This window comes from Salvelinus alpinus, chromosome 24 (assembly GCF_045679555.1).
Source record: "Salvelinus alpinus chromosome 24, SLU_Salpinus.1, whole genome shotgun sequence".
In the NCBI taxonomy this organism is placed as follows: domain Eukaryota; kingdom Metazoa; phylum Chordata; class Actinopteri; order Salmoniformes; family Salmonidae; genus Salvelinus; species Salvelinus alpinus.
The window spans coordinates 40,272,913-40,285,002 of NC_092109.1; the positions used below are offsets into that span (position 1 = coordinate 40,272,913).

General features: G+C 42.6%; 1 protein-coding gene across 2 annotated transcripts in view; it reads right to left on the reverse strand.

Annotated features, from left to right (window-relative positions):
• dclk1a (doublecortin-like kinase 1a) overlaps positions 1-12,090 on the reverse strand; it is a 192,430-nt gene that overhangs the window by 5,802 nt on the left and 174,538 nt on the right. For both annotated transcript variants that reach the window (XM_071364897.1, XM_071364898.1), the window contains 3 exons: positions 9,203-9,349; positions 2,967-3,100; positions 266-343 (listed from right to left, as the gene is read on the reverse strand). In XM_071364897.1, the coding sequence (XP_071220998.1) occupies positions 266-343; positions 2,967-3,100; positions 9,203-9,349 (359 nt within the window). The remainder of the gene's footprint in view (positions 1-265; positions 344-2,966; positions 3,101-9,202; positions 9,350-12,090) is intronic.

The window sequence follows — 12,090 nt, forward strand, 5'->3', positions numbered from 1 at the left end:
GGTCATGATTTTAATCTTAATTTAGGACACACAAAAAGTGTGTTATATTTGAAGGTATCTCAAGATTAAAGATGTCTGGCCTCAGTAATACTGTAATACTCCTTCTAACCACAAGAGGGGGGTATGGGACTAATAACACTCCCAACATGGATTCATCAACATGTAAAACACCTTGCTTAGCTTTATGTCATCTTAGATCAGAGCTGAATTGCGTATTAAACAAGAACGTGTACGTTTGTTCAGTTGTGGTGTCAGTGCTTCTTACCCTCGGAAGGGAGGGAAGCCACACAGCAAGATGTAGGTGATAACTCCTGCTGCCCAGATATCTACCTTAATGCCATACCTAGAACACACAGAGAGAGAGAGAATACACAAGTCAGAGAGAGAGAGAGAGAGAGAGAGAGAGAGAGAGAGAGAGAGAGAGAGAGAGAGAGAGAGAGAGAGAGAGAGAGAGAGAGAGAGAGAGAGAGAGAGACTATGTACAGACTCAGTGAGCATGGCCTTGTTATTGAGAAAGGCCGCCGTAGGCAGACCTGACTCTCAAGAGAAGACAAGAGAAGACAGACTATGTGCACACTGCCCACAAAAGGAGGTGGAAACTAAGCTGCACTTCCTAACCTCCTGCCCAAATGTATGAACATATTAGAGACACATATTTCCCTCAGATTACACAGATCCACAAAGAATTAGAAAACAAAGCCAATTTTGATAAACTCCCATATCTATTGGGTGAAATACCACAGTGTGCCATAACAGCAGCAAGATGTGACCTGTTGCCACAAGAAAAGGGCAACCAGTGAAGAACAAACACCACTGTTAATACAACCCATATTTATGTTTATTTATTCTCCCCTTTGTACTTTAACCATTTGTACATTATTACAACACTGTACAGTGGCGTGCGAAAGTATTCACCCCCCTTGGCATTTTCCTATTTTGTTGCCTTACAACCTGGAATTAAAATATAACTTTTTTTGAGGGGGGGGGGGGGGGGGGGTTGTATAATTTGATTTACACAACATGCTTACCACTTTGAAGATACAAAATATTTTTGGGATGAAACACAAACTTCAGAGTGCATTACTATTCAACCCCCCAAAGTCAATACTTTGTAGAGACACCTTTTGCAGCAATTACAGCTGCAAGTCTCTTGGGGGAGGGCTCTATAAGCTTGGCACATCTAGCCACTTGGATTTTTTCCCATTCTTCAAGGCAAAACTGCTCCAGCTCCTTCAAGTTGGATGGGTTCCGTTGGTGTACAGCAATCTTTAAGTCATACCACAGATTCTCAAATGGACTGAGGTCTGGGCTTTGACTAGGCCATTCCAAGACATTTAAATGTTTCCCCTTAACCACTTGAGTGTTGCTTTAGCAGTATGCTTAGGGTCATTGTCCTGCTGGAAGGTGAACCTCTGTCCCAGTCTCAAATCTCAGGTTTCCCTCAAGAATGTCCCTGTATTTAGCACCATCCATCATTCCTTCTATTCTGACCAGTTTCCCAGTCCCTGCCGATGAAAAACAGCATGATGCTGCCTCCACCATGCTTCACTGTAGGGATGGTGTTCTCGGGGTGATGAGAGGTGTTGGGTTTGCGCCAGACATAGCATTTTCCTTGATGGCCAAAAAGCTATATTTTTGTCTCATCTGACCAGAGTACCTTCCTTCATATGTTTGGGGAGTGATTGCTTATTTATTTTCTTTAATCAATGGCTTTTTCTGGCCATTCTTCCGTAAGGCCCAGCTGTGTAAAGTGTACGGCTTAAAGGGGTCCTATGGACAGATCCTCCAATCTCCGCTGTGGAGCTTTGCAGCTCCTTCAGGGTTATCTTTGGTCTCTTTGTTGCCTCTCTGATTAATGCTCTCCTTGCCTGGTCCGTGAGTTTTGGTGGGCGACCCTCTCTTGGCAGGTTTGTTGTGGTGTCATATTCTTTCCATTTTATAATAATGGATTTAATGGTGCTCCGTGGGATGTTCAAAGTTTCAGATGTTTTTTTATAACCCAACCCTGATCAACTTTGTCCCTGACCAGTTTGGAGAGCACCTTGCTCTTCATGGTGCCACTTGCTTGGTGGTGCCCCTTGCTTAATGGTGTTGCAGACTCTGGGGCCTTTTAGAACAGGTATACTGAGATCATGTGATACTTAGATTGCACACAGGTGGACTTTATTTAACTAATTATGTGACTTCTGAAGGTAATTAGTTGCACCAGATCGTATTTAGGTGCTTCATAGCAAATATACGAACGCATATATTCCCTTTTTTAATTTTTTTACATTTATTTATTTTAAAAAGTTATTATTTTCATTTAATTTCACCAATTTGGACTATTTTGTGTATGTCCATTACATGAAATCCAAATAAAAATCTATTTAAATTACAGGTTGTAATGCAACAAAATAGGAAAAACGCCAAGGGGGATGAGTACTTTTGCAAGGCACTGTATATAGACATAATATTACATGTGAAATGTCTTTATTCATTTGGAATTTCTGTGAGTGTAATGCTTACTGTACATTTTTTATTGTTTATTTCACTGTTGTTAATTATCTATTTCACTTGCTTTTGCAATGTAAACATATGTTTCCCATGCCAATAAAGCCCTGTGAATTGAATTGAGAGAAGAGAGGGAGAGGGAGAAGGAGAGGGAGAGGGAGAGGGAGAGGGAGAGGGAGAACACAGGTCAGAGAGAGAGAAAGAGAGAGAGGGAGAGGGAAGGATAGAGAAAGAGAGGAGAGATTTGTAGAAAAGAGAGGAAGGAAAAACTCAAGGAAAGAGTGAGAGAGAGAGAGGATCAGGAGACATACTGTATACACACACACACACACACACACACACACACACACACACACACACACACACACACACACACACACACACACACACACACACACACACACACACACACACACACACACACACACACACACACACACACACACACACACACACACACACATTGTACGTACCCTGTCTCTGCGATGATCTCTGGTGCTACATATGTGGGGGTTCCACAGACGGTGTAGAGGGGTCCATCTACTACGGTGGCCAGACCAAAGTCCCCCAACTTCAGACTCTTACTGCCATCAACATGCTCATACACCTGGAGAGAGGGGAGGAAATGAGAGGGGAGGGAAGGAGAGAGGAGAGGAGACGACAGGAGAGGGACAAGAGAGGGTAGGGGAGAGGGGAGGGGAGAGGAGAGGAGGGAGGAGAGAGGAGAGAGGAGAGAGGAGAGAGGAGAGAGGGGAGGAGAGGAAAGGAAAGGAGAAAGGGGAGAGGGGAGAGGCGAGGAGATGAGAGGGGGGAAGAGGGGATGGGGGAGGAGCAGGGAGGAGAGGAAAGAAAAGGCAGGGGAGAGAGGGGAGGAGAGGGGGAGGGAGAGGAGAGGGGAGGAAGAGGGGGCAGGGGATAGAGGAGAGGAGAGGAGAGGAGAGGAGAGGAGAGGAGAGAAGAGGAGAGGAGAGGAGAGGAGAGGAGAGGAGAGGAGAGGAGAGGAGAGGAGAGGAGAGGAGAGGAGAGGAGAGGAGAGGAGAGGAGAGGAGAGGAGAGGAGAGGAGTGAGAGGGGAGTGGTTAGAATAACTGTGAGGAAGGGGTAGAGCTTAGCTCCCTAGAAATATAGTTTATTTCTATTACAACATATTTTCATATGGCCACTAACGCATTGAATACTTACAGTGAAATGTATTTATAGAACAGCACAAATGTATGTAGCATGACTCAGTCATTCTACAGGCATTCATTCCGACTGGTAAGATAAGTTAAAAGTTAAAGAGCAACTCTGCCACTTTTAACATTTCAGTTGTTATTATTAAGTATTTAGTTATGGCCTACACAGTTTTAGTGTAATTTTATGATTTAATGTCTGTTGTACTGTTCAGTCATGTGCAAAACTGAAAATTGCTTCTCTGTGACGTTTTCAATTAGGATCTCTGAGATGACTAATAAAACAATGATGGCCATCATACTCAGCCATCTGTATAACCCGTCTGTAGTTTCTGATCGTATTCAGCCATCTGTATAACCCGTCTGTAGTTTCTGATCGTATTCAGCCATCTGTATAACCCGTCAGTAGTTTCTGATCATATTCAGCCATCTGGATAACCCGTCAGTAGTTTCTGATCGTATTCAGCCATCTGGATAACCCGTCTGTAGTTTCTGATCATATTCAGCCATCTGGATAACCCGTCTGTAGTTTCTGATCATATTCAGCCATCTGGATAACCCGTCTGTAGTTTCTGATCATATTCAGCCATCTGTATAACCCGTCTGTAGTTTCTGATAATATTCAGCCATCTGGATAACCCGTCAGTAGTTTCTGATCGTATTCAGCCATCTGTATAACCCGTCAGTAGTTTCTGATCGTATTCAGCCATCTGTATAACCCGTCAGTAGTTTCTGATCATATTTAGCCATCTATATAACCCGTCAGTAGTTTCTGATCATATTCAGCCATCTGGATAACCCGTCTGTAGTTTCTGATCATATTCAGCCATCTGTATAACCCGTCTGTAGTTTCTGATCATATTCAGCCATCTGTATAACCCGTCAGTAGTTTCTGATCGTATTCAGCCATCTGTATAACCCGTCTGTAGTTTCTGATCATATTCAGCCATCTGGATAACCCGTCAGTAGTTTCGGATCGTATTCAGCCATCTGTATAACCCGTCTGTAGTTTCTGATAATATTCAGCCATCTGGATAACCCGTCATTAGTTTCTGATCGTATTCAGCCATCTGTATAACCCGTCAGTAGTTTCTGATCATATTCAGCCATCTGCATAACCCGTCAGTAGTTTCTGATCATACTCAGCCATCTGTATAACCTGTCTGTAGTTTCTGATCGTATTCAGCCATCTGTATAACCCGTCTGTAGTTTCTGATCATATTGGATCTCCCTTCGTCTAATAACATCTGGAAATATTTTAAATAGACACTCAGAAACTCGTAGAATGACAGCTCCAGCTCTGGAGGCCGTTGCACAGTTTCCAAATAGCCCGTATTAAACAGCCCGTATTAAGCTGTATTAAGCAGACAGTGTTGTTGGATGGTTGCTTGCACAAGGCTGTATTTGGCTAAATTTAAACTCTGACGTTATTGTTACAAACACTATTATTTTGGATGCAGTAGTTGGAATAGCTAGCATGCTAGATAACCATCATATGGTTAGCATTTTGTTAGCATCTAAATAAATAAAGATTGTGGGAGGGGGGGGGGGGGGAGGGGTGTAATGCAGATGACAATGACATGAACGTACTGTATATTCAGCATGATATTCATGCAACCAGTTAAAACCTAATGTCTAAGCTGCATGGGTCCCAGGACTGAAGAACCTCACTCAACTTTATCTGACTTTTCCCCCCGTTAGTTTACACTATTTTTTAACGTTTCGAATCGAATCCACATAATATTAGCCTGAAAATGAACTGTGTAACACGGAGATGTTGTTTTAGGCAGAGCGCATCGGACGAGCGTTATATTGCAGTGACAGGGACAAACGGACGCAAGTACATGTGTTTGTTTTGAGATCAAAGGGAGAGAGCTGCATGGAGTCGCAGATGAGTTCATGTGCAGATGAGTTCATGTGCAGGTGTATTCATGTGCAGATGTGTTCATGTGCAGGTGTGTTCATGTGCAGATGTGTTCATGTGCAGGTGTGTTCATGTGCAGGTGTGTTCATGTGCAGGTGTGTTCATGTGCAGGTGTGTTCATGTGCAGGTGTGTTCATGTGCAGATGTGTTCATGTGCAGGTGTGTTCATGTGCAGGTGTGTTCATGTGCAGATGTGTTCATGTCCAGATGTGTTCATTGATTAATGTGCACTGTCCCTGTCAAATTAAAAATAAATAGTTGATGAGTTATTAGCCCAGTTACAGCTAATTTCTGGTCAGCGATGGGGCGATTGATTGCTTCCTACAAGAGCACAAAATGTGTACATTTCTAGACATCTTTGAAAAGTCGGTCAGGTAAAGAGCTTTATTTACAGTTGAAGTCGGAAGTTTACATACACTTCGGTTGGAGTCATTAAAACTCGTTTTTCAACCATTCCACAAATGTCTTGATAATAAACTATTGTTTTGGCAAGTTGGTTAGGACATCTACTTTGTGCATGACACAAGTAATTTTTCCAGCAATTGTTTACAGACAGATTATTTCACTTATAATTCACTGTATCACAATACCAGTGGGTCAAAATTTTACATACACTAAGTTGACTGTGCCTTTAAACAGCTTGGAAAATTCCAGACAATTATGTCATGGCTTTAGAAGCTTCTGATTGGCTAATTGACATGGTTTGAGTCAATTTGAGGTGTATTTTTTTATGCATTTCAAGGCCTACATTTAAACACAGTGCCTCTTTGCTTGACATCATGGGAAAATCAAAAGAAATCAGCCAAGACCTCAGAAAAAGAATTGTAGACCTCCACAAGTCTGGTTCATCCTTGGGAGCAATTTCCAAACGCCTGAAGGTACCACGTTCATCTGTACAAACAATAGTACGCAAGTATAAACACCATGGGACCACGCAGCCGTCATACCGCTCAGGAAGAAGACGCGTTCTGTCTCCTAGAGATGAACGTACTTTGGCGCGAAAAGTGCAAATCAATTCCAGAACAACAGCAAAGGACCTTTTAAAGATGCTGGAGGAAACAGGTACAAAAGTATCTATATCCACAGTAAAACGAGTCCTATATCGACATAACCTGAAAGGCCACTCAGCAAGGAAGAAGCCACTGCTCCAAAACTGCCAATAAAAAGGCAGACTACGGTTTGCGACTGCACATGGGGACAAAGAACGTACTTTTTAGAGAAATGTCCTCTGGTCTGATGAAACAAAAATAGAACTGTTTGGCCATAATGACCATTGTTATGTTTGGAGGAAAAAGGGGGACGCTTGCAAGCCGAAGAACACCATCCCAACCGTGAAGCACGGGGGTGGCAGCATCATGTTGTGGGGGTGCTTTGCTGCAGGAGGGACTGTTGCACTTCACAAAATAGATGGCATTATGAGGTAGGAAAATTATGTGGATATATTGAAGCAACATCTCAAGACATCAGTCAGGAAGTTAAAGCTTGGTCTCAAATGGGTCTTCCAAATGGACAATGACCCCAAGCATACTTCCAAAGTTGTGGCAAAATGGCTTAAGGACAACAAAGTTATGGTATTGGAGTGGCCATCACAAAGCCCTGACCTCAATCCCATAGAAAATTTGTGGGCTGAACTGAAAAAGTGTGTGCGAGCAAGGAGGCCTACAAACCTGACTCAGTTACACCAGCTCTGTCAGGAGGAATGGGCCAATATTCATCCAACTTATTGTGGGAAGCTAGTGGAAGGCTACCCAAAACGTTTGACCCAAGTTAAACAATTTAAAGGCAATGCTACCAAATTCTAATTGAGTGTATGTAAACTTCTGACCCACTGAGAATGTGATGAAAGAAATAAAAGCTGAAATAAATAATTCTCTCTACTATTATTCTGACATTTCACATTCTTAAAATAAAGTGGTGATCCTAACTGACCTACAACAGGGAATTTTTTACTAGGATTAAATGTCAGGGATTGTGAAAAACTGAGTTGAAATATTATTGGCTAAGGTGTATGTAAACTTCCGACTTCAACTGTATGTCTTAAAGGGGCAGTGTTGTATTTTGAGGCAGGCTATAATAGGCTAAGTAACCAATGGGCAGAGGGTAGGATACATTTCAGAGGGTAGGACACATTTCAGATGGTAGGACACATTTCAGAGGGTAGGATATATTTCAGAGGGTAGGACACATTTCAGAGGGTAGGACACATTTCAGAGGGTAGGATATATTTTTGTCTGATTCTCTGTTATAATAAAAGTGGTGTGTGAATAATAATGAATTTTCTTTTGTAAAGTGTTTTTTTGCATCAAACAACACAATAGAACAACATCTTCAGTCACCTCCTAGTCTGAAGGACAAGTGGATCAACAGGTTCATGTCAAGCCCTGCATGTTTTCTAATGGAATGTAGACCTCCATTGAACACTACACATTGGCTGCTGCTGTAGGCTGTATCATAGAACAGCTATTTCCATGTTAAAATGTTATGGGATGCATTTTCTCCATTGTTTTTGATGGTAGGCCACTCTGGAAGGCCTACATTATGATCTAATAGCCACAGTAGTCTACTTGTACACTGTTACAACTGTAACTTAAAGCACGTGCAGTCTCAGTTTTCACAGTAAATGCGCGTACGTGTGTGTGTGTGTGTGTGTGTGTGTGTGTGTGTGTGTGTGTGTGTGTGTGTGTGTGTGTGTGTGTGTGTGTGTGTGTGTGTGTGTGTGTGTGTGTGTGTGTGTGTGTGTGTGTCTGTGTCTGTGTGTGAAGAAGTGTTGAGAGGACAAGTGCGTAAAAGAGAGAGGGAGATGAGAAGATACAGATGCAGGATCTTAATTTGAGCCGATTTGCTACAGCAGAAAATAGTCCTGCAGCAACGGGAAATGTGAATTATAATTAACATGTAGGGGTTGATACAAACTTCAGAATCCTTTTTAAAACTCAAATACACTACAAGTTTGCAATTCTCTGAAAGAAAATATGGATCAAATTAATATCCGACATCTGTAAAGAGAGAGACAGCAGGAGGCATGGTGGGAGAAGGACTGCATCATTGCAGAGGTGAGTCATGTCTCTCTCTCTCCTACTCAGAACGAGTGATGTCACTCCATCACTTCATCACTCAGAGACAAAGAGAGTGTTTATATTTATGTTTATGTATTTTCCCTTTTTGTATTTCAACTATTTGCACATTGTTACAACACTGTAAATAGACATAATATGACATTTGAAATGTCTTTATTCTTTTGGAACTGTAATGTTTACTGTTAATTTGTATTGTTTATTTCATTTTTGTTTGTTGTCTATTTCACTTGCTTTGGCAATGTAAACATATGTTTCCCATGCCAATAATGCCCTTAAATTGAAATTGAATTGATTGTGTATGCCATATTTGATGGGTTTATCTTTTAACAGTGATGCATCAAACCCTTTCAGTGATGAGACTACTGACGATGCGATTACGGATCCCACAACACACACACACACACACACACACACACACACACACACACACACACACACACACACACACACACACACACACACACACACACACACACACACACACACACACACACACACACACACACACACACACACACACACACACACCTATCTTACCAGTAGGTTTTCTGGTTTGATGTCTCTATGTACGATGTTGAGGCTGTGGAGGTATTTGATGGCGTTGGCCAGGTTGTACAGCATCCCGCTGGCATCTCTCTCTGTGTATCTATTAGTGGACGTGATGGCATCAAACAGATCGCCCCCCTGTGGACAACACACAGAATTACATGCAACAATATTAATACAATCCCAATATCGTACCACAGTTTGAGTCATAATACCCATAAAACCTTGCGGTCAAACAGGGAAATGGTTCCAATCGTTTTTCCCCCATAGGGGATTTTAGAAACACTTATAAGGGCTGTGTTTTGTGTAGGGTGTGTGCCTGACGTGACGTTTTGATAACAGCGTAAATCTCTCTGCGACAAGGTGACTTTTATCAACACGTAAACAACTTGTTTGCGTGTGAGTGCGAAGCAGAGTCCTGAGCAGTGTTCAGGGTAACGCCTGACAAAAGTAACACATTACATAAACAAATTACTATTATGAGTCACGGAGTAAAGTACCGCGATATTTTTTTTTCAAATTGCGTGAAATTTATTTATTTATTTAACTGTTATTACAGTTACTTTCAGAATCATATCTCTACCGGGCGTGTTTCCATGATCTCGACTCGTTTCCTCATTTAGTTCTCGAGCGAGCGGAGAATGGCCGTTTGGAGAAACGTCATGACAACCGCTGTCCATAGAAATGTATAGAGGACGAACCTCTTTAAATAAAACTCAAGTTAAAGTACACAATAATGACAAATGGCAACAGACATAATATAGTTATTAATATTTATTTAAGATGGGGGAAGCGAGAAACCAGAAACCCATTTTAGCCAATATGGAGTAAACGGGAAAACATAACAAGTACATCGAGAAGCTCCTGAAAAATACACAAGATATCCTACAACTATATATGTGAAAATGTACTATATATTTGACTGTAGAAAGGCTTAGTACTACATTACCTGTAAACAATAGTGAGTTATTACAAAATATACAATCAAACATTAATCAGATGTATTAAACTTTGTACACACAGAGGTCCTGATGAACAGCTGAGATCTTGATGAACAGTTGAGGTCTTGATGAACAGCTGAGGTCTTGATGAACAGCTGAGATCCTGATGAACAGTTGAGGTCTTGATGAACAGTTGAGGTATTGATGAACACCTGAGGTCTTGATGAACAGTTGAGGTCTTGATGAACAGCTGAGGTCTTGATGAACAGCTGAGGTCTTGATGAACGGCTGAGGTCTTGATGAACAGTTGAGGTCTTGATGAACAGCTGAGTGGCAGAATCAGGTGTATTCAGCTATTTTAACAAAAAGCCTAAATAACCCTGTGGCTCATCAATACGAAACAGAATGGTCAAAATAGCCTCTTCCCGGTAGGCAAACCGTTACGCTACGAACCCTTTTATAGATACAGATTGCCATCATACAAACTGAGGCAGCAGACTTTCTGAAAATTAATATTTGTGTCATTCTCAAAACTTTTGGCCACGACTGTATAGTCTTGCAAACCAGCTCGACTATAATGCATACACAAGTGAAGCAGAAGCTTAAAATAGGGCCTGGTTTCACACAGACTGACACACACACTGAGACTCACAGGCCTAGAGACACACAGTCATTAAAATGAGAAAACTGTCAAGTCTCCTCTTGTAACTGTGCTGCCTTCCTCAATCGCTCACTTCTCTCTCTCTGTCTCTCTGTATCTCTCTCTCTCTTTGCCTTCCTCTCTCTCTCTCTCTCTCTCTCTCTCTCTCTCTCTCTCTCTCTCTCTCTCTCTCTCTCTCTCTATCTCTCACTCTCTCTCTCTTTGTCCCTGTGTTGTGAGGATTGACAGCGGAGACAGGAAGCAGGTACAGGGAGAACATTGAATGAATAACGGACATAAAACAGGACAGGAACAGCGTCTGGACAGGGGACAAAGTAACGACATCAATGCTGACACAGGGAACAAACAGAGGAACAGACAGATAAAGGGGAGGCAATCAAATAGGGATGGAGTTCAGGTGGGTCCAATGAGGCGCAGGCGCGCGCAACGAAGGGGACAGGTGTGAGTAATGATAGGCAGTCTGCCGCACTCGAGCGATAGAGAGGGAGAGCGGGAGCAGGTGTTTCCTTTTCCTCAATCTCCCTCTTTCTCTCATCCCCATACTTACCCTCTGTCCCTCTCTCTTTCTCTCATCCCCATACTTACCCTCTGTCCCTCTCTCTTTCTCTCATCCCCATACTTACCCTCTGTCCCTCTCTCTTTCTCTCATCCCCATACTTACCCTCTGTCCCTCTCTCTTTCTCTCATCCCCATACTTACCCTCTGTCCCTCTCTCTTTCTCTCATCCCCATACTTACCCTCTGTCCCTCTCTCTTTCTCTCATCCCCATACTTACCCTCTGTCCCTCTCTCTTTCTCTCATCCCCATACTTACCCTCTGTCCCTCTCTCTTTCTCTCATCCCCATACTTACCCTCTGTCCCTCTCTCTTTCTCTCATCCCCATACTTACCCTCCGTCCCTCTCTCTTTCTCTCATCCCCATACTTACCCTCTGTCCCTCTCTCTTTCTCTCATCCCCATACTTACCCTCTGTCCCTCCCTCTTTCTCTCATCCCCATACTTACCCTCTGTCCCTCTCTCTTTCTCTCATCCCCATACTTACCCTCTGTCCCTCTCTCTTTCTCTCATCCCCATACTTACCCTCTGTCCCTCTCTCTTTCTCTCATCCCCATACTTACCCTCTGTCCCTCTCTCTTTCTCTCATCCCCATACTTACCCTCTGTCCCTCTCTCTTTCTCTCATCCCCATACTTACCCTCTGTCCCTCTCTCTTTCTCTCATCCCCATACTTACCCTCTGTCCCTCTCTCTTTCTCTCATCCCCATACTTACCCTCTGTC